This window comes from Chelmon rostratus, chromosome 7 (genome assembly GCF_017976325.1).
Source record: "Chelmon rostratus isolate fCheRos1 chromosome 7, fCheRos1.pri, whole genome shotgun sequence".
NCBI lineage: Eukaryota > Metazoa > Chordata > Actinopteri > Chaetodontiformes > Chaetodontidae > Chelmon > Chelmon rostratus.
The window spans coordinates 3826493-3854297 of NC_055664.1; the positions used below are offsets into that span (position 1 = coordinate 3826493).

A 27805-nucleotide genomic window follows, 5' to 3' on the forward strand; every position below is an offset into this window, starting at 1 on the left:
CATTGTGAATGTTGCTGACAGTAGTATTTTGCTCAGAGTTCTACCAATGCTGTGAAAAGTATTTGCTTTTGAGAGGCTAGCAGATGCTCTTTAAAATAAAGTAGTGGGAGTCCACAAACATATTTACAACAACAGCTGAACCATCACTTCAGTTCATGTCAGCGCACAAGTTGTGTTAACCTACAGACACTCATGCTTCATACTGTGATACCAATGAACTCACTGGAGGACCTAATCCAACCATGAGTTAAAACTAAATACTAACGTCACCACCTTTTTTTCCATGCTCTTCCATGCTTGATAAGACACTATACTACTAGACTATAAAGAACTAGTGATCTGGCAAATAGCCACAGAAGTCCATTCGGCCAGTATTGCATTAATTCGAGTTTGCCTTGTAATCTGTCTAAATTATTATTATTTTTTCAGCATTGGTGAGTTATTAATAAATTGATCCACAAATAAGTCTAAAAATCCCATTCAGGACATTTTTAGTGGGGCTGACAGGTTATATCAAGAGCTGTGAAGGTTTTTATATAATCTGACAGCTGTTTGGTGGGAGGCGAGCGGAGCCTCAGGCAGCAGAAACCTTATCCATGCCAGTCTACAGCCGTTGTCAATGCACGTCTGCCACAATTTAATTTGGAATTGCAATTTGATAGAGAAATTGTTTGTTTGTGTGTGGGGGTGGGGGATGGGGGTACCCAACAGACCAGATCAGGGTCTCTGTGTGTGTGCGACAGGTCTGGCCAGAAAAGTCGACTCTCTGCTCCTATAAATGGGGTCCAAGGCGATGCTCTGGTTTAGGAGATGTCTGATTTTTATGGACTGGAAAGTGGGACAGTTTAAGATGAATATAGTCTCTCTCTTAGACAGCAGTCTGGATGGAAAATCCAGCTGGGGCCAGGTTCTTGTCAGTGTCTAGATGTACTGTAGATGTAAGTTTAAGAGTGCAGCCACTTTATGTCAACATCACAAGCATTTGCAGTGATACTCCATGTTCTTTTTGGTTAAATGTGTCTGTAACACTTCCTTCATTTGCCAACTGAAAAGCTGAGTAAGCTCCATTTGGTCGTAATAATGAGGCAAACATCAATCAATAACAATAAATATCAATTACACATTCAGAATCAGTGAGTATGTCAGCCTTTAAAATGTGTGAAGGCAGCTCCATAAATGCATGCCTGAGTGTGATGAGGTGTGCTTGCCCTACCACTGAATGAAATATGCCCTTTGAGACTCCTCTGCTGACTTACATGCACGGAGCAACATTAGCTGGGATCATGTGGTGGAGAAAGTGGGTCAGTGGTGGTGATGATACAATATAATGATTGTAATGAATCAAATTACATCAAGTGGCTCAGATTTTCTCTGCTAGCTGTTTTGCCATTGGACTGTGGTCAGTAATTCTGTACGTAAGCGTGGAACATTCCCCTTGTAAGTCCAGAACTCACAAGATGTCATATCTGCTGATGGACTGATGTTTTTACAACTCCACCTCCTTGGTGAATGCACAGGTGCTCTTTGTCAGTGCACCTGTACTACCATGCTGATACTTCACCTTTTTCTGGTTTGTCAGTGGTTGTTGGTCTGGAAGGCCTCCTTATTGGCTTACAGTGTGTTTTACCTCACCAAGCTCCATGTGGCACCTTTGCTCCACCAGTCTTTTGCTGCACCTGTCACACAATGACATGATTATTTTTACTCCCTAAAATGGCATATTAATACTTTCATAAACAATTCAAATGGTACCACAAGTCCTTGCTGACAGCTTGATGATGGAGGTGAGGATGAGGGGAGTATGGAGGATTAAAATCTTGTCAACAGTTGTCTTAAAGAACACTCTCAGTCTTTTTCTCATGCTCTCTCTCTTTCTCTGCTTCAGCGACACTGTTAATTAATACACAGGAATATCTGTCTGACATCAGTGGCCTGCTTTGGTTTCTCCCCTGGTGAACAACAAGTTGTCTGGCTTGAGGAAAAGTGTTTTCCGTCTTACTGATGCACTTTTTAGCCAATGACCGCACTGTGGCATTTGGAGAGATTCTGAAGACGTGGTCAGAACTCAAACATCGAGAATATATAACACTGGCTTTTCTAAGCAGTACATTTTCTTCATCCTGTGTCCACATGCATGCTATTTCAGGATTTATTTTTCAGTTTTATGAGTTTGCAGTTTGTCTTTGGATGAAGAAGGTTATGCACAGAGTATGGGAAGGTGGTTTGCTTCAGAGCACTGGAGCAAGCTGTATCCAAGACCAACAGTTTTGAATGTTAACCTGGTTGTTATAGTTTTCCTAACAATGACGTTTTCGCTACAGGCTCACGTAGATGAAATTTAGAAGAAAAAAACACAGTTTGTGTGGGAAGTTGTCACAACACCAGATCCCATAACTTTCAAACAACTAGATGTTTTTTAAATACTCCACTGACATGGAGCATCTTCAGATATGAGATGGGACAGGATCCCCTTGGAGTCCAGGGACTGTTGGTGGTGGAGTAAAGCCAGCAGGTTGTTGATGGAAACACTTATAACATCCACAACATCCAGATTGTCATAGTCGTGGTAGAGGTGGTGGACTTGTGCAAAAGAAGGTCTGAAAGGCCAAATGACCAGATGATGGGGTTGCTTTGATGTCTAAAGAGCAGCATCAGGACTAGTTGACTCCAGTAACACTTGCAGTAAGGTGATTGGCCAGGTAGTCAAGTTAGAATTTGTGAATGAAAGTAACTCTACAGCGTGGGAAAGTGGAAGTGACGGGGGCTTTGAGATGTTGAGTGCTTGCCACCACTGCCTCCATTCAATGTATATACAACAGCAGCCGCACTGTGGCAAGGAAAGCGAAGGTGGCTGCCTTTGTGAATGCACATGGATCTTTCCGGCTGCCTGTAGAGTTTAACTCTTCACCCTGATGAGTTAGCCAGAAACGACAGTGAGGGAAATGACACAGTAGCTGAACTAGGTTCCTTGATTTCTGCACAGAACAGACCGACCAGTGGAGCAACATGGACTTCAAAGTCTGATTATTTGGACAATAAACAATGTTAATGATACTTGTTTGCACAACTTGTTGGAACGTGTCATACTGCTTAGCATTTTCTCAATTTTTAGTTACAACTGCTCTATTTAGCTGCATGCTGATATTATAATTGGATAGCAGCGGGCAGTTCATTGTGTAAAGTGCTTGTTGCACTGCCTCAAGTAGCCAAAGAAGCAATGAAAGCAGACTTAAGAAATAAAATGTCAAAGACATTAAAGATACATGATTTACATAACTAACCCCCTTATATTTGCTTTTGTGTTAACTTTGTAGCTGCTGACGACCATTATGTTGATACATTTTGAGCTTCTAGCTAAAGTGTGGTAAGACTAAGAAAACTACAGTTATTGTCAAATTTTGTATTGTTACACATTTGCTCCATAAGCCCTCCTAGCCTGTTCTTCATCCTTATACAGGCCACACCACTTGCAGACAGCTCTATCCTGCCGGCATGTGTACAGCTCATCCATACGTAGCGATGTTTACCCACATCGGCTCTGGTAGTCTGCTGTAGGCTTGCCGCAGTCGCCACCAGAGAGAAAAAAATTCTGGTCTTGTCTAAAACCACTACATGAACGAATCTGTGTCAGCAGATATTTAGTTTGACATATTAACAGTAAGAGAGAACAGTCATATGTGTCTTTCTTTGAAGACAAGACTATTTTAATCCTCTAGTCTTTGGTAGCTGTTGTTCATCCCATTTATTCTTTTGGACGTGGTGTTTCGTTTGGCACCTCTGCCTGAAGTGTCAGAGTTCATTTTTTATCATGTCTTAACATAACAGAGGAACTCATGCCGTGTTACTTTGTGAAGACTTAATGACTCTCAGTGACAGTGATGTGGGGAATCCAGAGACTTAAGTCTTTATCTTCTAAATGATTGGCCCAGAAACTGAGATCCCTCCGCACTCGGGAGGATTTTTGACACCGCTGGTTGTTTTCACAGGGAGGAGGTGATATCAGAGTCTGTCTGCTGCTTTTCTGTTCTGCTGCTGATCCTTGACATCGGGGTCCCGGGGCCAGGCATGAGGTATAAACAGAAGATCCTGCTTGGAAGCTGCAGGCTCCCTCTGTCAGCATGAATTCACTCTCAGGCTGTGAGTGTGCTGGTGGCCAGATGGGTGGGCCATACATGACAGATTTGGTATTGGTGGGAGGAAGAGGAGGGAGCGTCGGATGGAAAAGATGTTTGTTACATAATGGTGTGGGCTATCTTTCAGCCTCCGTGGAGTGGAGGAGGTGTGACATCCCTGGACAGGCTGTTCCTGAGATGAGACAAATTCAGACGCACTCCTTATAGTGGGACCAGGCTGTCTGAGTGGTTTATATCTCACCCTGTGTTTCAGTTGGAAGTTTGCCCTGTGTCATGTCACTATCACGTTTGTTCAGGGCATTATTCCCTTTTTACATCTGCAGACATTTCTGAAATCTGAATGTTGTCTTCTATTACAGGCTAATAGTAGTCTGCAGTTGCCTTCCAATTCTTACAGACCTATGTAATCGTCTCAAGGGAACATTATAGGTCAAATACCGAGGTCACTTCCCGTGAGGGTTATAAAACCCACTTATCCCCAGCCCCAGTGTACCATCAGTTAAAGCTTGCCAGCCTCTGTGTCTATTTATCCTTATTTAGTGTTAGTGAATTGTACGGCCATCAGAATCCTCCCTTGGCAGGACATGAAAGTTAATATGGCTCATTATTGCCCGCACTCTTGATAAAGTTAGACGGAGGACAAGTGCCGCGTGTTAAAACGATGTCGAGATGTTTGCAAAATGAGCATGGTAAGTGACCCCTTGGCCTCTTCACATCTCTGGTGTCTGTTTTCATCGCTCACCTGAGCCCGTGGCTTGAGATGTGGTTCATCTTCTGTCTCCAGAGACATACTTGTGCAATGACATCTTGTTTGTTGAAAACTGGCTGGAGGCTTATTTTAGCTCAAAGAGGACCTGGTTATGCTTGTCTGTGTTTACCGTAAATGGAAACTAAGATAAATCCCACTGGAGTCCAACACAGACATAGTTGTTGGCCAGCTCAGCTGATGTTTTACATGTATTTGGATTTTTTTGCGTCACTGACTTTTGTTTCCTTTCCAAGTATTGAAATCATCTCCCCTTTATCTTGATCGTCATTGATTGTGTCAGGTTGCTTGTTGGAGTTGAGCCCAATAATTGTCCATTTAAACAGTTGATTCAGACTCTCGAACTTGTGAGTATAACCAGACTTTCTCTTACAACTCTCAGTGAGCATCTCACAGGCTAGAGGCTAAAAGTATACAGTGTTTGTCACAGGTAAAGACTTTAAAATGTCAGACTTAGAAAGAATTCACCACAGGCTATATATCTTCAGTATTTGTTTCTCTACTTTAATGTTCTTCACAGTGATTTTTTGTTTCAGACAATAAATGTATTTCCACACACCTGAATTTTTCTGTGCACTTTCAATTTTGGGCATAAAAAATGAGACGTTCATGTGACTTAAGCGTCTACTGAAGCTTTCATTTCGATGAAGAAAACATCAGATCTGTATGGATGGATAAGGAGAGCCTTAATAACAAATAGACTTAACAAACAGAAATGCCATATTTCTTTCACATCTTCTGCCGTTTTCCAGTGTTTGAGGTTTGACTGGTGTTCTGTTAATGATGTCATCTCACTGTGCCCTGTTCTGTAATGGGACGATGCCACTGGACAATTAGCACCATGTTAATGATAATATTTGCGTAATGGTACTGATGGTGCATATTTTGAAACATCACTTCAATTCCAACTGCAAGACTGACATTGTTAGCTGTTGCTCATCTGTGATGTATGCACTCTGTATGTGGCTTAGCAACTGTGTGCATTACTCTGTTTCGTGATTGGAATTACAGAGTGATGTACAAAGCGGTGAGGTTACAGAACTACACGCTGCTGTGAGTTTTTACAGTCTGTTCATTTGTCATCACGACTGGACGCATGAAAAAGAGACCGCTAATGCTAGCTAGACACCTTCCTTACCTTACTGCAGGATGAGCACCACTCTGAGCGTGCAGGAGCTGACAGCGACTCAGCAGGCGTTGAAACAAAACAAATGAAAAGTAGTGTCTCGTGGGAATCAGTGCCAGTGTTCACAGGCTAAGTTAACTTTTCAAGTAGAATAGAAAAAGCATCATAGGTCCTCACAAATGTTGAAGTTTGAAAAGGGACCGACATCTTAAGATACTTATAGCTGATGGCTAACACCATGTTGAAAAAGGTCTTATCAATGTTTGCAGGATGATTTTCTCTCGTCAGTATAATCCACCACAGTCCACAAGTTGACACTGTGTCTCCCAGCAACGCCAAGCCCTCAAATGTCAGTCAACTGTAGAGGCTCAAGCTTAGGCTCTGTTTCACAACAAAGCCCGGAGCAATTTCATTCTCTTTTGAAAAATGGAGAGACGTGTGTTTTGAAACTTCAGTGTCACTCATTTATATTACAGAAAGAGTTAGAAAGATTTATATTTCTGTTTGACTGTGGCTTTACAGAATTCTCTGGGCATGAATGTTACCATTTTTACTGCCAATGTTGACCATTTGCTGAAAATATATGCATTCAGAGACTAATTTAGTTCCCTTAGACTTATTATACTTGGTTTTAAAATGCATCTTGGCCAATAGGATCACAAGTGTAAACGACCACCATGAAGCATCGTGATAGGGTCACTAAAACCATTTGTAGAAGTGGCCTGGGCAGCATTTTACACCAACTCTGATGTGTCCTTCTTGACAAGGACCTAACTGGAAAATACAACCCTTATTCCTAAAATGTTGGGATGCTGTGTAAAACTGAATGTGATGATTGGCTAAAGTTGGGACAGGGGCAACAAACACCTGTTTGGATCATTCCACAGGTAAACAGGGTGATTGGTAACAGGTGATAGTATGATGATTGGGTATGAAAGGTGCATCCTGGAAAGGCTCAGTTGCTCACTAGAAAGGCTGGAGCGAGGTTCACCACTTTGTGAAAGACATGGTTATATAAATGATATTCCTGCAAAGGCTCGGGAACACTTCAGAAATCTGTAAACACAGTTTGTTTGCAAAGTGTTGCTTTCTGTGTTTATTTACGTTTTACCCATGTCCCAATGTTTTTGTTATCATCAATGCAGGACGTGATAGTTGCTTTGGTGACAACGCGCCAGCACTCGAAAAAATGTAGTGAATGAATGAATAAGCTGCACATGTATATAAGTTCTTATATTAGCTAGCCTGTGTGGAACAAATCTTCTTGTCCGGTGATAAACTGACATAATTACTGCCCTTTGACCCTCTAGTGAAAGTGATATAGACAGTAACAGTGACGTGGGCACTGATCTGAAAACAAGTGGAGATGCGTGATAGACACTTCTTCTGTTCGGATCGCTGAAACACATTTTACAGCCAAGCATAAACAGGGTCATAGTTTCCATGCAGTCTATATGAAGTAGGAAGCTGTAATATGTGGTGCTGTGGTCTGTCTCTAGCTCTCTCTGGGATCTTCCTCTGAGATCGTCTTGGGTTAGCACTGAATACTTCTCTACGCATGCTTCTTGTGTATCTTTGGAAGCTGGAGGGCAATGCTCGAGGGGATTTTCCTCATAATATTATCGTATGTCACCTGCAATGTAAACGTTTCTTTCCTGGCAGGCCAAAGAGAGGAGCTCGAGTAACTGCCACGGCGAGTAGCCGGCCAGGTCCCTCTCTTTTCTCATGTGAGAAGCCTGTTTTTCACTCAGGCGGTCTTGGGTCGGCAACAACTGTCCACTCCTTGTATACAGACTGCTGGACTAGATCAAATAAGCCTTGGCATAATAAGCTGTGTCTATCTTTTTCTTTATGATCTATGCTGTGTATTTTACCAGATTTTTAAAATGTCAAGAAAGAAGGCACAAACATCTGAAGATGTTTTGTAAAATTAGCAGGACCTCTCCTGAGGTGATCCACACTTGTGTGTCAATGAGACGTTAATGCAGTTACATACTACATGTTTTGTTGGTTTTAAGCCACATTAAGCCCACAGGCAGGGAGCAGAACATTGGTTGGGCGATCTTCTCTTGCTTGAAAAGTATCTCTGACAGAGTGGGCCTGGAAAACAACTCTGGTGGTTTTCATAGTAGCAATAATGCAGTACAGTCTAAGGCTCTACCAGACCACAATCTCTCATATAGAATTACTTGGCGTTTGTCAGCTCTAATTGATTGAAAGCACTCTGCACTGTGTGTGTGTGCAGGGTCTAAATCTGTGTGTGGCTGCATGTGCCAAAGAGAAAAGTAATCTCTTTGGTGATTGCCATAAGACTGCAGTGGTGATGACAGCAAAGACTAAGTTCGATGGATGTCATTGTAGCATAGTCAGAGACCTTGACCTGCATGTGTGTGTGTGTGTGTGTGTGTGTGTGTGTGTGTGTGTGTGTGTGTGTCTGACGTTTGTGTGTGTGTTTGTATTTGAGAGTTTGTCCTGCGTGCTGAGCGTGTCAGTTTGTGTGTTGATGTGCACGTACGAAACCATAACAGTGTTAATGAAAACTTCTGTTGGCCACATGTGATTTAATTCTGACTCAGGACTGTAATGTCACATGTCTGTGTTTTGACCAGCCATGGGGAACGAGGCGCCACGACAGTCCTAATAAAACCAAGCCTGCATGTACACGCGCACACTCAGACACAGAGAAACAGAGCTGACCTTAGACAGAAGGGCAGGCAGCTGTAAGACGGCACCGTGGCTTGAATGGAGGTGGTGATGTGATGAGCCCTGAGCCAGAGGGCTGGACTGAAGTGTACGCCTCATTGGGAGCAGACTCATCACACAGCTAGGTAAATCAACAGCATAGTTTGGAAGTCTGGTTCTGATCTTTCTCCTTCTGCTGGTGTAAGTCTGCAGGAATGGATCTTTCTGTTATTATGACTTTACTATGTAGCCTATTATATGATGGTGACAAAGCCACTTTCCAGTTATTTCATTGCCTTTTTGGCCTTAGTGTTGAGGCCTGATAATAATAATAACAAACTTTATCCATACAGCTCACAGTTTACTTTTCGTAGCAAAATTTCAAAGTGCTGTACAAAGAAGAAAAAAAAAAAACAGATAAGGCAGATAAGTTGAGAAAAAGGCCAAGGCCAAGGCCAAGCACATGAGCACAGAGGACAAAATACAATGAACTGAATAAGATCAAATAAATAGGAATAAAAACAGTATAAATAAAACATTCCAAAAGCTCTCACAACAGGAAAAGTTTTAAGGAGAGATTTCAAAGAAGCCAGAGACACCCTCCGAGTAACCAGCAGGGCTCCGTCCGTGGTACTTAGGGTTGAGAGGGCACAAACCAGGTCAATAACTCTGAAATTTATTTAGGAGCAGGATCATTTGAGGCCTTAAAAGTAAGTAATTTTAAAATCAACTCGAAATCTATCAGGGAGCCAATGTAAAGAGGCAAGCACAGTGGTGAGGGGATCGTGGCTTTTTGTTACCATAATGAGCTGAGTTGCAGCGTTATGATGGACGGAGCCCTGACTGATACCTGAGTAAATCAGTAAATAAGATGAGATGGCTGTTAATGTTGGATAATTAACACTTGAACATGCTGACTGGCCTGTAGTCCAACTGAACTGGTTTTGGTGACCACCTGGCCCTAGCTTTATTTTTGCTTTGATTTGGGCATCCCACCCAAACAGATTTGCCCCCACCCAAAAAGATTTTTTCCTTTTAAATGCCTGCTGAGAAACGCTCCTGACAACACAGAAATGGAAGCCAGAAGGGTTCATTGGCCTGCAATTTCATTTCTGTTTGGCCCTAAAAGCACATTTGTCAATCAGCTTCTCATTCTTATTAACTGTGGATGGGTCCTCGCAATTTTTCTTCCAACGTTAGAACAGTTTTGGCTATTGAACATGATTTCTGTGTTTGAATCTTTCTCCAAGCTCTTCTTGCTGGTTTGAAAAGGGTGATGAGTTTGACCATTTTTATATCAATGACATGACTGTTAAAACCCACAGATCCTAGCACCCCATCTAATCTCAGAACCTGCCTCTGTGATATCAAATCCCATGTGTACTTTAGGTATTGGGCACTTGCAGAGATTTTTTAAAATTATTATTATTGAAGCTGAGTTATTTACCTTATTTATCTGTATTTGCCAGCTAGAAGTCTTCTTTCCAGCCTTTGCTGACAAATCTGTACTTTTCTCGGTATACTGCCAGCCCCAAATTGTCAAAGGAGGAACAGCATGAAAATATTGGCAGGAATGGGTATTGTGTTGCTGGTGTGCTTGTCAGTAAGCATTTAGTGCAGACAGCACAGGGACCCACTCATAAAAACATACTTAAATACTAAATACTCAAAACCACCACAGGGTGCCCTGAAAACTCAACAGATTAAAGAATATAAAGACTCCACAGGACAAAATTAGCCTTTCCATTAGTCCCAGACACTTGTCATTTTAGCCATGCTCTCATTCACTTGCACAGCTTCTTGTATCAAGAGTTGTCATGGTGTATTCGTTTGAAGAAATTCAGCGGTGTCCTTGTACCCAGGAATCTTTTTGTCATGGTGTTGTACAAGGCTCATCTCCACATGACTCCTGTCTGCCCTCACTGCCGTTTCCACATCTTGACTGGTGATTCCTCCTTATTGCTCACAGGCTCCTGATAAATGATCTCATCTGTGGGGATGTAAACTGTTTTCATGAAGTCCACAATGGAACTCTTAATGGGAACCGGGGTAAACAGTACGACTTCACAGCCGCAACAGTTCAGTACTCAACACAGACTGAGGTCGCAGTTAGGCGGGTTTCTCGTACAGAGGTAAAAAGTCACTACCTGGTGCTTGCGTCCTTCTCTGTGAAAATCTGCATGCATTTCAACATCTACAAATTGATGATTAAGATGATCAATCAAAATGTGTTGGACGATTTAACACAAAAGGTATTCTAATCGATGCGAGCCTGAATCTTGACTAAAGAATAGTGGGTTAATAATAAAGGGCATACGTTTAGGATGACAAAATAGGAATACTGATTCGATATTGACATAGATATTGTTTAGATAAACAATATTTACACAGAAAGCATTTCAGTCGTGTTCTATCACAAACACATGGAACAGATAATATTAAATCTACCTGTGTTTTAAGGTCACGTTTCACTCATGCTATACACGCATAAATGCATCCCTAGTCGCATTTTTGCATTCTAAGTCTTTTTTCTTCTGTTTTGTGCATGTAACTACAGTTATTGTTTATTGGGCTCTGAGTGCTGCCAAACACCGGTGAACTACACTTAATACTGTCCTTGAATGCATCCTGTGTAGTCACAGATAGTGGACTGAAGCTGCTCTGCTAGCGTGCTGCTCATCCTACACCTGCTGTGTGCAAAGATGTTCATGTGTCCAGTTGAGATCTGGTATGTTACTGTACCACTACCAGTCTGGAAGGAAAAAAGCTGACTTGTTCAATGTGCTATCTCAGTGATACAGATAATGAGCTTCATTTTGTTCCTGAGGTCGTCTTTACCTGGAACCATGCAATACTAAAAACATACAATAATAAAAAGAGAAATTGTTTTCTAAGTATGGATAATGTACAAAGATTGCGTTGACTGATCACATATGAACTTTGAGAAAGTCTAGGAGATGAGGGGAAAAGCCCTTTATCATTATACATTTAAGGGTTTCAGTATTTCCTCTCTTTCCTCTGCTGTTCACTGCACAATTTATTTGAAATTCTGGCCATTTGTGTTTTATATAAAGTGATGTCTTGTAATCTCAAATGGGATGAGCAGATGTTTGACTTGGCAACAAAGTAATTGCTTTGTTTGCAAAACCCCAGTTGTTTGTTGAAGTCCTGAGAGTATTTAAAATTAGTTCCGGAAGATTTTTCAGTGAGAAATCAAACTGTATATGTACCAAATGATGAAGCAGTCTTTATTCAAGGTGCACTCACTCGCTCGCTGTGGAGCTCTCAACTTCATCCATGTTGACTTTAAAGTTGATTGTGAGGGTTTGGTATATGATATATATGTAACTTGACATTTCATTCTTGACATTGGAAATTGTAGACACAAAGCTCTGGCTTTTCAGGCAACTTCTGCCTCAAAGATCAAGAATGACTTGTCACACTCTGCTGTATTTACCAAAGTATTCTTAGTAATAGTAGGGAGATAATATCAGATAGGAAACTCTCATGTATTAACTGAAGGAATGCCACTCAAACATCTATTATGCAACTCTGGAAACTCTGAAAAAAATACATTGGCAATCAAATGGTGTAAATCAAGTCAAGTCATATAAAATGTCAGGAAAGTATACTTTTTCCAGGGACTTAGTATTTTCACAACGCATCTGATGCCGTTTCAACACGACTTCAGACTGCTGACACGTGGAGCGAAATTTGCTGTGCAGCATCAGCACTAGCATCATCAGAATTTTTATGTGGTAGCAACAGTGATTGAAGATCCAGTTGAGAGAAGGTTGTAGGTGTTCATCCTGTTTGTCTCATGTTTCCACGTGTTTAGCTCTGAGGAGAAGTGTGAGGCTTTTATTCGTAGGAGTGGACTGTACTCTAGAGACTGCCTGCAGCTCAAACATATGGAGGTAATTTAAGACAACAGACCGACTTGTCTATGTGAGCGGTGATGCACTCACTTAGACTCTTTTAAAGGTGTGTTTATATGCTGTGTTTGACTCCACATCCTGTCTCTATAACTATGATCTGAGTGCACGAGGCTGTCTTTTAAATCCTGAAAAGTTTCTCTCTGTACCTCCAGTGTACATAGTTTGAGGTGAAACATGCCTGAATGAGTGACACGCTGTCCAGTGGAAACTGATGCTTTTCATCAGATCAAAGATTTTATTGTATTCATAGAGCAACTTTGGGCCTTGAAGATATGTAGATCCACAACACTTGCGTGACATTTGGCACCTGGTCTGTATAGGGAGGGATGGTGCTACATTAAAACAGAGGTAACTTTAAAAGTTACCAAGGTAAAAGAGATTTGTTTGTCTTTTGACAGCTTGCAATCAATTAAAACTTATTTTTGCCATTCAAGATTAAGCCAGTAAACGTGTACGCGAACAATGCTGGATGTAAGATACTTAAAATCTTTGCTTTGCAAATGTTTGATGAGGCAGGAAATGCACTCGACATATTTGCCAGACTTCAGGGATAGATACAGTGTGTTTTGGTGAGTAACCCTGAATGTAAACAAAACTTTTGTTTGTTTACAAGAAAACTTGATAAGGCACCTTTAAGCTGGGACTTTCATTTAATTCCACTTGGTCACATGTGAAGTCTTTGGCTGGATTGCTCTTCATTCATCCGTCCATGCGGTTGGAATGAAAATTGAAAATATACTGTGGGGACGGAGTGCTGGTTTGATTACTATTGTGGTTTTCCCCTCACCGCAAGGGGAAAAACTAATTTTATAGACTGATCTGACATGAGAATAATCTCCTCGACAACTTCAGATTGGCTCATTCAGAGTGTTTCCTGGTTTATTGAACTGATTTGAATTTTATTGTGCATAAGAGATGATAATTGAGTGATACATTTATTGCAGTGCTCTAAATGGGTAGAAGAATGTTACTGAACAACAAAACCATAGACACTGCTGATATGAAGCACCTTTTGTCACTCCATGGTATTTGGTATACCACAGAGTCATGTGATATGACATTCACTCACAGTAAATGTTGTTGGGAACATGATTATTTTGAAGATAATGGTCTATGGTTTATGGCTTGTCATGATGAAGGCTCTGAAGTGAATAAATCGGTGCATTTTATGTCTTAATGGCTAGAGCCTTATGGAAGTCACAGAGCTAGATCCAAGGGGCTGTGGTTGGGTTTTGTTTAGCATTACATCACCCCACTACTGTTAAACTTCTAAATGAACATGTTGCATCTTTAGGCACAAATACGCCGGACATTTTAGCTATTCTGTACAACAAAACCACACAATTAACAAAAAACAGTCCTCAGGACAGTGGCTGGCTGAACTGTCTCCGCCAGACTGACTCATTAGAGAAACAATTACTGTAATGCAAAATGAGTTTTCAGTACGCAAAATTATTATTACTACAATTAATCATAAAATATATTGTGTGATTTATCTATTTGTGCATTCACTTATTTGATTTATTCTCTGTTTTCTTTTTGTCATTGCTTTATATCCACCTGGTGAATACCTGGAGGAATTGAACAAACATTGTAGATACACAGTAACTCACCAGTACAGTATACAACTGCTAGAAAATATCAGATTAGTATGATAGTGTTAGATTTGCCATTAGAGATTGCACAACAGCCTCAAATTGCAATCAACTAACCAATACAACAGGCAGTGCTGCAAGTAAAGTAAAGCATGGTAACATTAACACTATAGTTATTTGTTTCTGTATGTGAAAGAGTAACTATGACACTGTAGTAAAGTACAATAATATTACTTTCTAAGGCTGTCACACAGGGTGTGTGTGTGTGTGTGTGTGTGTGTGTGTGTGTGTGTGTGTTATTAAATGGCAACATTTATTTTAAGTGAAGTGCATCAAGGCTGCAGCCGCCCACCAACCTTCAACCCCCTCTGCCAACTTTCAGACAGTTCATTAATGGTCTCACTCACCTGTCCAAATGAACATAGGCTTCCCTTCTCTTTGCTCACACAGCCGCTCAGCCTCACTCCTCTGCCTCTGTCACTCTTTCCACTCTACTTGTCAATTAGGCAAGGTCACCTTCCAGCTGGGATGTGGTGTGAGTGATTTTGTTTATATTTTTGCAGTGTCAATAGAAATCACAGTACGAAGCATAATGTGAACACTCCACTCACTCCAGTCAGACAGCGTAATAAAATGTATTACTGTTGAAATTAAACAAATCTTCTTCTGTCTGTTTCTGTGCATCTATGCAGTCTTAAATCCTGTGTTTTCAGTCTGAGCAGTGTTATTCAGTGAGCTCACACAAGCCTTAGCTGGGCATTTTAATTTGATTGCTCGCTGTGTGCACAGCTGTAGCCCATCAATCATCATAGCTGCGGGATAATTTCGCTTTTGCATCATTACTGATGTTTGTACTAGAAGTAAATGCCCTAGTAGTTCTAAAGTAGTCATGTTAAGTTTGTCTTCGTTCTGTCTCTCCACCAGCAGAAAGTACAGTAAAACCATTAGACGAATGACTCATCTGACTCATCTGACTCATCATGCACAGTACCACGCACTTGTCTTTCTCTCAGAAATGGGTGTGAATGCATTTGAATGCATAGAAATTAAACATGTAGACATGATGATTCTCTCTATTTTCTTCATTATGAGTGACAACTGTCTGCTGCACTTTTTGTGTAACGTTACTGAAAAGAAACCACATGACAGGAAAATAAATAATACTGTAGTTATACTGAAGGAGTAGTATAAAACCTCACACACTGTGTCACAAACTCAGAAGGCCTGTAATGTGGCATCAGTGAACTGTCTCATTCATGCTGTAGGATGATAGTTCTCTGGGGGGTATCTTGTTCACTGCACGTAAGATTTAAATGAGCCCATAAACAGGGTTTTACATTCAGTGTTAGTCATGAGAACTCATTGTTTGTATCCTTGAGCTCCAAACAAATGTGATGAAAGCATTTCCCTCCTAATAACACATTTCCAAAGCTGATTTTGAGTCCTGCATTGTTTACATCCATGTTTGCCAGCTCATCCAAGAGGATGAATGTTCTGGGGTAAGATCGTCCTCTCTGTTGTCGCCCACCCCGCTCTTCAACCTTTCCAGCTCTCCTTCTCTATGTCTCTTATCACGGCAATAAGACACTGTAGAAAACCATGAAAGAATGTCCTCAGATGTACAGTGTGATGCCTTTATGTTTGTGTATAACTACATTGGTTTTGTTCAGGGATGCCGTGCAAGTATATCTTGTATCACTTGCCTGCCACTGGAGAAAAGCTGCTTCTTCCGTGTCTGCCAGTCAAGACTTAAAACAACAAAATGTGGCAGTTACTGAAACATGGCAAGGAATGCTAAACATTTTTCTTGTGTAACCATCAGGAGATTTAATCTTCCTAAAGCTCTCCGGTCGTAGCACTAAAGAGACGGTGGAATCCCTGACAAGCAGTAAATTAGTCCTAATAATGTCACGGTGCTTCAGCCCTTCATTGCGTCTGGCTGTCAGTGACTGTAGGTCTCAGTGTCCATATGTTCCTGTTTACAATGGCCATCATAACTCAGTGTGATTTAGTAAGCTTGTCTGTGACCGGCGTGAGCTGGTGAAGAGACAAACTTCATTGTCCACCTGCTGAGCTTTAACCAGCCGAGACCAAAATACACTTGTTACTGGGGATGAGACAGGGCTTCAGCGGTGAGGACGCTTTGCAACATACTTGCACAATTAATGTTATCTATGTTTCTGTGTGTCTGTGCATTTGCATGTAGAATTTTGTCCTCAGATATCCCCTTAAAGTCAAACTGAAATGTGAGTTCTCCTCAAGGAAATCTAAACTGTAATGATACTGCAGCTGTTGGGAATATTCTTCCATTAGTCAATAGAGGATCAAACTGTGTTTGATCATATTTGTGGAGACAGTTTCTAAGCCTTGAGCCTCTGAGTCAGTGTTTGCCCTGGCAGAGGTTGACTGGCTACTGACTGGAGAACGTTATAGCCATGTAGGCCTCGAATGTGATGGAAGACAGACGTTTTCAACAATCCAACACCGCCGTGGTTACAGTATGTACTGTTAGCAATTAAAAAAAAAACATTGAACGTTTGGGAGGATCCGTCGTGCTGTTAAGATTGTGTCCCACTTGGGGAAAAAACAGCAGAGGCTTGCTAGTCTAGCTTCTAACGTTAGCGCTGATTCCTACTAGATGTTACTGTTTGTGCATGTTGTTCAACACCGGCTGAGTCATCACACAGTGCTGTGATCAGTTAGTCTAGCTAGTGTTAGCTGTGTCCCTTCTGTTGTTCCATTAGTGGTGACGGAACATGAGCAGACTGTCAGAACTCAGCAGTGGGTCGACCTGTGACCTCAGCACTTGGTACGTAACTTCACTACGGCCCCCAGCTGGTTAATTACCTGTACGTTTGTTGGACTTCAACTGATTTTGTGAAGTATTTTTTGTGCCCTCCCACACAGTGCATCTCTGTCTTAACCTCACCTGTCAAACAGCGACTACATATTCTGTCTCTGTTGGTTGCCATGATTTTTTTGCGTGCTCCTTTTTTGATTGATCACTGAGCCTGTACTTGGTTATCTGTCTGCTTTCTATCTCTGCCAGTGGAGATATTCTGCCAGTCAATCTGTTTTTAGGGCCTGATAACATTAACATACTCTGGCTTTTAGTTTCTTCTTTCCAGTGTCACAAATGGGTTTCTTTACATTGCTTTCTAGTCTGGTTTACTCAACTCACTCAATTTTCTCTTTATGACGTCATATCAGTGGGTATCTGCTAAAATTCTGGTCTACATACCTTTGTTGGTGTTCTCCCGTGCATGTGTAAAACGTATCTGCAGCATTCTGAATCATTCTGATCCCAACAGGTATAGCAATGATGACTGAGTGGACGCCATACTTTACTACCATGCAGCACAGTACCCTGGATGACACTATCAGATATTTTAAGATAGATTTTAATTGGAGTTTGGAAATTCTAAAATGTTCTCTTAATGCAATTATATATTCATTTATATTCAATTAAATTATAAAGATTTCTCTTCATCTGCTTCATTTAAGATCTCATTTTAAATCTCATGAGCATAATTTTATTCACATGTACTCAAATTCAGCCCATCAGTTTGGTATCTTTGGAAAGTTTGGGATCTTACGCACCAACCAGTGGGTTGGCCCGTTTCATAAATTAATTAAGCTCTGAGTGTCTCCCACGCCTGTTTTTCCTCTGCAACGTGAGGAATCAAAAATACCATCAGTTTTAAGGATTTGGCTTCTCGCGTGCTGTTATGAAATAGTAAGGGATGTAAGCATGTAAAATAGTGGCAACCAAAACTTGTGGCTGGCACAACTCGTCCATCCACAGCTTCTCAGAGTGCAGCTTTGCAGTGTGGTAACTGGCCAGCACAAGCTAATGAAATAACTTCATTAGGGGCCACATGAAGTGAGCAAAAGAAGCAGAACATTAGGCCCAGAGGGAGGTCCCTGGTTCTTTTTTACCAGAGCTCTGAGGTTTTGAACAACGTTGCATAACAGCATCTGCACGGCGTTAGACATTTTTAGGGTTTCTGCAAGTCCTGGAAAACTCTTACATTATCTTATTAAAAGGCCTAAATGGTCTTGAACGCCACACTCTTGTATATACTTGGTTATGTAGTTTTCATTTAGACTACTACCAACTTGCTAGTATCTCTTACAGCTTTACAGGCCTGACCCTTACAGTGCTTGAATACTTGAGGTACATTGAGATGTTGTTTTTAGCTTTTACTTTGTGCTTTAAATAACCCCCTCATCCAGTCTGGATGGCGACTGTCTGTGTTTCCACCCCTCAGATGGTAAATCTTGGTGTGAAAAAGGTCAGAGTGGAAGGGTCGACGTGTCCCAGCTCCACACAGCCTATTAAATTTACTCATCACAAGACCCTAAATCCAGCAGTTGAGTGGAAGACTTGAGGGAAATGGACTCAGTTTGAGATCAGCTCCATTGTGAGACTGTGCCAGGCCAGTCTCCTCTGCTGCACTTTGAGCTTCAAATCCGTGTGGGAATGCAATGAGGCATGGGTTATATTTGAGGGGATTGGCTGGTGCGAGGCCAGGATCGTTCAGTACTGCTCAGGTCAGGCATGATGAAAAGGTCACAACACGTTGAACTTATTGACTTAAAGTCAGGAGGTTAACCAACTGTTGCCAGTGTCATTTTACCTTGACATGAGATACACTTTTATGTAAAGCAGTGGTCATGCGACGTGGTGGGCCGGATGCTTGGTGGTGTGGGGCTGATTGGTGTACTGCTGTAGCTAGAAAGCACCTGGAGCTTCTCTCTGTTTTCTCTCTGCTGTACTGTTTACGTCCCCTGGCATTTTGTTCACCATTGCAGGCAGTTTCTTTCAATAAAAACTTATTCAAGAGGGAAAGTAAAGGTCTCCGAACTTACTAACTTGCTAAAGGTTAGTTAGCAAACTCAGTGGCTTGTAGTGGGAACAACTTCACAGTTTATTCAAAAGACATATTTGTACTAGCGAGTCCTGTTTCATAACCGGCTCCATACCAAACCTCTTTTGTGGAACAGTTTTCACTCCAACAGGGAGTGAACACAGTAAGCAGTGATAGCTTCCTGTAGGTCGACAGTGCAAATTTTCTGGGTCAAAGCTCACCTAAGAATAGATTTACTTTACCATTTACCATTGAAATGAACTGATGATGATCTAAATGCTGACATGACCATTCTGCAAGAGAGCATTGTTTCAGCCCATCCAAATCAGAAAGATACAACACAGGTCTCTTAAAACCTAAATATTATAAAAACAAAAAATGTCTGATTTCTTACCGAAGGACCAGTTTTAGATTCCACTCATCAATCTGAAACCACTGTTGTGTGTCCGTGTGTTTCAGATGGCTGGATGTGAGCGTCGCCAACCTGACGTGCACCAGGTACTGGGTGGTGTACCTGCAGGTCATACAGGAGGCCGTGTGGCCAGGAGGAACTCTGCCTACGGCCCCTCGACTTGAACGCAGCCAGCAGCAGAAGGACCGCACCAGGCAACAAGCCTTACACTGTCTGATGAGACTCCTGCCAGGTACATGGACACACACACAGACAGTAACAATGTTGAGCACAAAATGAGGACCAACACATCGCAAGACCTGTATTATTTTTGCTTGTGGACATTTTTACCACAGATTCTGTATATTGATATTGATATTGGGTATATGTAGGCCCATAACGAACAGAAAACTGCAGCACAAAGACTCCAAAGACATGTTTGAGGTAATTTAGAAACTGTATTATCATTATATGGTATGTCCAAGAGAGAGCACTGACACGCTTAATTTTTAGCCGTAAAATGTCCTGCTCAGTATGTCTTTTTGCTCTCTAATATCAGTTTCAGCATTAATCCAGCATCGGTTAAATTCTGCTTCAATTCTGTCAATTGGTCAAGGTAAAATCAGTGCCCTAACTTGTAGTTAGATGGATAGACGCACAAAACAGACAGCTCTTTACACACTTATATACTTCTCCATGTCTTTGTGTCTCTAGATCTGATTTCAGACATGTTGGACTCAGACAAGTACAAACTCAGCTGGCAGACTGCACTGGACTCTCTTCAAGACCCCAACATTAACAGGTGAACATACACCATATGCTCCAAGGCCACTTTATTAAGTAAACTGTAATTCGACAACATAGGCAGTTTGCCTGGGGTATCAGTGCATGGTGGATATGGATAGAGAGGGCACTTTGCACCCTTTCTTCTAACTCAGTTGAAACTCGCAGTCATGATACACACAGGGATAGTGTTAGGTCTGATTTCCATCACAGATGAACATCCATTAATCTGTTCAGAAATTGACTTTCCATGATGCAGATTCTCCAAAATGTGAACTAATATATGCATATCTAGATTAGCAAGCAGCATGCATCCCAGACAGCCACTGATTAAAGTAGGTAGACCTTTTTAATAACCCCACACACCACCAGCACACCTCACCTGTTCTCTCACATTGTGCAAAATGAATCCACATTCAAATATTTCAGACCAGACCTGAAATTAAATCTGGCTTGATCTTTGTATGCAGCAACTAATTCTCTTCAAAATTCAGTTCTTCTTCCGTCCTCTCCGCTGCGTTGTTGCCTCCACAACTGCTTTTGACTGCATGTGTTTTTGCTTATCACTCCATTCCCAGCAAACACTATACTACATAGTGCTCAATAATAGGAGGAGGCAGTGTGTTTCTGTTGGAAATTGCACCTCAAGCAACAATAATGGCAGCGCACACTTCAATTAACTCACAGGTCATGTCCACTCCAACTTTAAAACAGTACCTGATGGACCTTTGTGTGCTGGGATGCAGCCACATGGTTTGCTGTAGGTGAATCTAATCAAGTGGGTGGGGAGTGTACGTGCTCACTTGCACGCAGACACGGAGAGAAACTCACCTGGAATCATACAATGTGGGCTAATTTATTCGCTAAACAACTGCAGACAGTTGATTAAACAACAGCTGGAGGAGTCTAAAAAGGTTTACAGATGTAGAAACAAACCGTGCTTGGAATCCGTCAGCTCCACTTTACGTGGTGCTTTGATGTGATATACAGAGACAGACATCAAGATGCACCGAATAAAGAAAATATTGAAAACTCTTCACTTTTTCCATATTTAGTTTTACTGAAGACTTCATTTACATATTGGATTTGATTAAGGCTCTTCTTGCATGGTCGCTGAAATTGGCCAGACAGGGTGAAGTCTGGTTTCAAAGTTGTTCCATTTGATGGAAGCCATTGTACTCCTGGGAAATGTCAGTGGGTGAGCACTTCTGTCTCCATTCTGTGTGAGATCCTCTTGAACCTGATGACTTTGGTTTTGTTCTGACATTGAACTGTGAATTCTGGCACCTTGAATAAACAGGTAAGAGCCTTACTAAATCATGTCCGGTTAGTTGAATTTGGCACACATGGGGTTTGTTGTAGGGACATGTCAAGTAGGATGAGACAATGTATTATGCATCCAAGTTTCACTTAGGCCCATGTTTCACTCTGGTTATGTTTATCGCAGTCTGAATCACTATTTGGACTCCTTTCCCTAACATCCCTGCCCTACTTCCTCATGTGTTTATTGTTGTTTGTTTCTATAGTATAGTGTATGTTGTTTTCTGCCAAACTGTCAAACAGCATTGAGCCATTCTATCTCTCCCATTTTCTTGCTGTCTGATCTCAGCCCGTCACGTTTTGGTAGTTTGAAAGAACCTGATCACAAATCACCAGATCCCTTTCCCAGCCAGCCCAAAAGGGTCCTGATGATCACAACATGGGGTCTTAATACATATGAAAATTAGTTATTTCTGACAGAGAAATGAAGAAGCGCTGTTATCTTTGTGATGAAGTCGGTTGCACCAGCCATTTGTAAATGTAACCCTCAAAAATTAAAGGGTGTCTTAGCTTGCAAAGACATTAACGTAACACGTAGATCAAGTGGTAGGAAACATCTGCAGCTCCGTCTTATCAAAAGCAATCAACTATATAAATAGAAAGGCACAACAGCATCACAACTAACCAGAACTGACCAACGATAATAGTTTTATGGCACTGAATGATATATTAAACCTAAAAGCCAGTGCTTTATTATAAGTTTTGCTTTGTTTCATTTATATATGCATAAATATGTTTGTTTTACAGTTAGTAGTATTGGTTGTCTTTTAGCTCACTATAAAACAGTGAACTGCAGGAGACTCTGCATGCAAATTTCTGCAGAGCAATTCAAATTGATCTATTTAGGTGATGTGGAAAAAGTATAGTTAACGCAGTTATCTACATGACACGTGGCAGTAACTGGGTGTAAATACATTTTTGTAACAGCTAATCTCTTATTGGAAACTAGTTTGCATTGTGAGACCCGTTTGAATTCAGTGATGTATAAATCTCCACTTAATAAACACTGTGTCACAAGGAGGCTGAATTTGAACTTATGAAGAACCGGTGAAACCGACCCCATATGCTGACTGTATCAACTCTAGAGTTACAGTGCAGTGTCATTCAGAACAACACATCAAGAAAAAAGCAACATACAGTACAACCAAATGCACCCGCTAATATTTTCTGGTCAGCTGTAGATCCGTTAAACTCCATGACTGATGATCAAACTGATCGATTAGGTTTTCAGAAGTCTGACCCAGGGGACTCACATCAAACATGTACTCATCCAGTCTCATTCACGTGAATTCACTAAAGAAAAGATGCTGACTGCTGGTCCTGTGCTCCCTTAGACACCTGGTCTACTGCATATTTGATCTTCTGCTGGAGTTCCTGGTTCCTGAAATACCAGAGGAGACCTTCCAGAAGAGCCTGGTGCAGACCCTCTCCAAGAACCCAGAGAAGTTGCTGGCATGAGGAGAAACCCCAGAGGAACACCTGCAAACCCAGCTGTCATCCTTCATCATCTTATCTGACCATTGACTGATGATTTGCTGAAAAGCAGCGTGACAGCGAGGCTGCTCCTGTTCTACTAATGTTCTGCGATGAGAGTGCAAGTGTATGTTTCTGGTGAGACTGAATTTTCTCTGTCCCCACTTTAAACTCCTGGCGTCCCTCAGGCCTGTCTTTAGTCATGTGTTGATGTATCGACACACGAGGCCCGTGAACATGCTGTCCTGTATATGCACGCACGTTAACACAAACTACATTTGAAGCAGCTTTGATTACATGAGAGCACCTGGTTTGTGTTTAACCTCAGAACGTGTCCGACACGTTGTTCAGATCTAAAGCCTCCTCCGATCTCCACATCCCGCCCCTTCCTGCTCACTAAACTCTCTGGCTTTGAGTAAACTCGCTTCAGATGGTCTTCACACTCTGCTCTCATCCCCTCTTGCAGAGTCCGGACAGCAAAACCCACACCTGTTGCTCTAATGTGGAGAAGCAGGATTTGCTTTCCCCATCAACTTAAATCTCAAAATGCTCTGCTGGGATTTAGCATTAGTGTTGTTTTTTCTCTGTTGACCCTTTCTTTAAAATCCCACTGGCTGTGTTTAGAGCCACACATGTGATTCTGACATAATGTGAGCTATACCTCCTAAATCTGAGCCTTCCCGAGGGAGGACATGTCTCTGGTAGATTTTTTTAACCTGCATGTGTCCAGGTGTAGGAAAAGTACATACTGTCGTTCAGAGTGGTGAAGAGTTGGCCCTGAGATATTTTCCTGGCTTCACAGAGGCGTCACAGTTCTTTTAACAGGACCCTTGGAGAATTATCTGTGTGCAGTTAATGTCTAAATCATATAACAACTGGGCGCCACAAAAACAGGTATATGAAGGATGTAGGAATGGTGTTGGCCCACATCCATTCAATAACTTCACAGGGTTGTTTGTGTAGGTTCCTATAAAGCAGTGAACTGCTGGAGACTCTACATACAGTACTGAAGATCAGGTATCTGTGAGAACTGGCTAATTAACCAACAGGATTAAAGGGGGGGGGTCAGTTATATAGCACATTTTGTCGCTCTATCCACACTGATAGAGTGTGTTTTATTTGTCCAGTATTGACTTATCATAGGGAAGAAATCGTCCCTATGAAAACCATTCATGATTGACATCTGTGAGTTTCCTGTTAGATTTTGCTGTTGTTAAGTATGTTTAAATAGTTAATGTGTCAGTGCAGGTTTCCCCCAGTAAACCGGTTAGCAGAGCTGGCAAGTGCTGTTCTTTCAATCATTGATGCAACACAGAGCTACTGATGCTCCAGCTTGTTAGCTTAAATGCTAACTTTAAACTAACTTTTACTCCATGCTAACTCAATAGGGTAAAAGTTTTGATTTTCAAACGTCAGCCATGTAGCGTGTAAAAGTGTAGTTTTCTTCTCACCTGTCACTGCACAGTGTTGTTCTGATGAATGCACTGGTCATCATGGCTGAGACATTGTGTTGAGCCAGTTTATCTATTCAGTCCTTGATGCCAGACCTGCACCTTTGCTGCGTGACGAGCATGTAGCGATGTGGTCGCTTTAGAAGCAGTCTGAAGAGAGTTTCAGTGGTGTCAGCACACAGTCTCCATTCACTTTAAACATATTGTAAAGGTTTTTGCACTTTGTAAATCTGCCTTAGCATCTTATTGTCTTCGTGGTGGTAACTCAACAATCAACACATCTTTCTCAGTTGGATAAAGACAATGAGCAGAAAACGTAGCTTAGTGAAAATATCCCAGGTCTGTGTCCATGTTACTGCACAGATCATATCTCGTGTGTCCGTGATGTCCTGACACAGACTGTGTAGTTCATCTTCAGTCGCAGCTGGCCGGGACGATGATGTAATTGTGGGTAAATCAGAGTTTCTCAGCCTTTTCTGCCAACATTTTAACGTTCTAAAACGTCATGACTTCAATCTGGAGAAGCTGCCATGTGAATGCACGGAAGCCCAGACGGCCATGCTTGCAATGATGTTTGTGATGCTGTTAGCTCAAGATCACAAGTCAATTATTTTGTTATGTCGAGATGAGAAACGTCGATTGGTTTCTCTCCTTGTCTCGAGAAAACAAAAAGACGATTTCTGGAGATACTGAGATAATTTATCACCAGATATAGAGATTCAGAAGAGTGGACCATGACACACGCACACACAGCTGTGTGTGTTGGGCGTGGGAGCGTCAAAGCAAACCGCATGCACTTTTTATGAACTTCGGCCATTTGCTGTGTGAATGTTCTCCCTGTGATTCAATATGAGGGTATTTACATTATGGCTAATTATTGTAAGGGATAGGCTTACACAGTGGTCAACCTAAAGCAGATGTGTTACTGCTCGGTAAGCTACGATCAAAAGAAGTCCTGTCGGCAGGAGAACAGGATAAGAAACTACCCACACTGGTGGATGTTTGAATGGAATAATAAATGATGTTTAGAAATAAGCAAGCCTGCAGGACAACCATTAATGGATTCTTCTTGATCTGACATTTTCATCTGAAATCCGTTGCTGCAGTTGTGAAGATACCATCGATGCGTGCTGGCACCTGCAGATAATGAAATAATTTGCGTGTGATCTGGAGATAACTGCATCAAAGCACAGCTGTGGGTGGCCTCCGTTCAGCTGTAGTACTGCATGCTTTTGTTTTTTATTTTTAGGAGTATGGAGTCAGCTCCAAATGGGTTACATTAAAACTAAGATATGCAGTATTTTCTTCTTTGAATTGCATCAAGTATCAAATTTGTATGTCTGGCTAGACTAAATCTACACATTCAGTGAAGTCATGTGGGATTCGGATGCTAAGTTTGAGAAATGTCACTTTCCGTATTGTAAGTAAAAGAAATCAGATCTTTATGTTTCTTAATGTTAATCGCTCCAGTGTTTGGCATTCTTGTCGTGGTTTAGTGGTCTCATCTTTTCCCCCCTTTCCATTGTGATAACTTGTGATTCCGCCTATTTATGAATCTATTTATTTGCTTGATGTACTAACTTATGACTTGTTCTGAATTCCGTCCATTGAAGAACGAGTGAGGTGCCAGTGCTGACAGAGAGGAGCCCTTTCTTGTGAAGTGCTTTGAAGTGGATTTTGCCTTACAAGGTGACTTGATGAAGTTTGGCCCTGCCTGTCCTGCAGTAGTGCAGCTGCAGTGTGGCCACTGACCATGCCTTAGTAGAACATAAGCACCCAGTTCCAGCTCTCTGTAGTGGAGCTGTTAACGTGTGTTCTTTTTATTGTGGCAAATTGTGCTGAATGTTGACGCTGTGACACTTATTTGATGTGAAGAGATTGTGAGATACATATTAATTCTCTTGTCTAATGCTGCATATTGCTCCCACCATGACATACAATGTCTGCTGTGTATAGAATCACAACATATACGTAACATTTTCTTGCTTTAGCTGATTTTTTTATTGTTGTAATATTCATTGATATACAGTTATAATGTGAAAAAGGTCCAGTTAATGCCTGAGGAGAGGACAGTGCAGCCTACATCAACTACAGATCTTGAGAGGGACTGTTCATATTGCATGAGTAAGTTTGATGTTTGGGATGAGACACAGCCAAAGTGTCATCCATCTAAGTGTGCTTGTAGTGTGCAGGATCTCAGCCTACGCTGAGCAAAAGTTCACCACCAGTCTGTCAAGCGGCAGTTTTAGCCATGACAAGTATGTTTTTGCTCTGATACATAAAGCTAAATGAAATGAAACGATCCAAGCAGCGTTGCAGGGGTGACGTTGGCGCTCGAGATAGTATGCGGTGCTCCGCATCAGAACAGTGTGGAAACAGTTCAAATCCATCAGGCCACATGTCTACATGTGCCTGATCAAGGCTGCTGTATCTCTTTAGGCCCTGACTGGACTTTGACCTCATTATAGCAACATACTAACTGATCCTGTTACAGTGAGAAACATTTCTTGTTTTAATGAGACACGTTGATTTTGTGTAGTAATGAAAAGATGAAGGATATGATGTTATAGCATGAACAGTTTCTTGGAAATAGATTTGATATGTAGTAATAACCAAAGATTTCTGTCATAATAACATGAAAAAGATCTTGTTATGTCATTAACAGGATGGCGATAAAGCAAGACATTTTTGGAAACACAGTTTTGGAATGGTGGCAGCAACATGCTGCCGTACTTATCTGCTTCAATCAGTGGTAGATGTTCGATGTTACATTATTCATGGATGAAAAGTTGCACTGTGCTGTTTGTCTTTGGAACTTCCTGTATTTATGCCACATGTTAAATAGTTAAACAGTTTCTAGGTTGTGAAAACATGGACTAAAGCTTGCTGTGTTGTAGAGAAATATATGACATTGTACAGCTTCACTGTTACCTGTACTCCTGTTGTCATCACCTGTCTGTCACCTCTCGGTCTTGGTGTGTGCGGGCTTTCTCGACACGCTCCCGTGAGAACACGCGTGAGCTGTGTCGAGCGTGCTACCGCTGTGAATCTGTCTCCGTTTGCTAGCACAGATCGTAGCAGCCTTTTAAACATTTGCTGGTTGTTCCTGAGCATATTTGCAAAAACAATAAAGTGACCAAACATGAGTTATTAAATCTTCAGCCGTTGTTCGCACTCATTATTTTCTTGGCCTGGGGCGGGTGATACATTTTACAAGAGGCTGGTGAGCAGCTCGGTTATCTTTTATGAGATGTGACTTTAAATTTATCCCAGGCA

At 41.5% G+C, this 27805-nt stretch overlaps 1 protein-coding gene across 1 annotated transcript in view; it reads left to right on the plus strand.

Moving 5' to 3' along the window:
* Nucleotides 1–27684, plus strand: part of LOC121609065 (sorting nexin-19-like) — a 42808-nt gene extending 15124 nt beyond the window's left edge. Inside the window, exons 12-14 of the mRNA XM_041940588.1 lie at nucleotides 19571–19755; nucleotides 20217–20304; nucleotides 22940–27684. Of these exons, the coding sequence (XP_041796522.1) occupies nucleotides 19571–19755; nucleotides 20217–20304; nucleotides 22940–23063 (397 nt within the window). The 3' untranslated portion in view covers nucleotides 23064–27684. The remainder of the gene's footprint in view (nucleotides 1–19570; nucleotides 19756–20216; nucleotides 20305–22939) is intronic.
* Nucleotides 27685–27805: the final 121 nt, after the last annotated feature.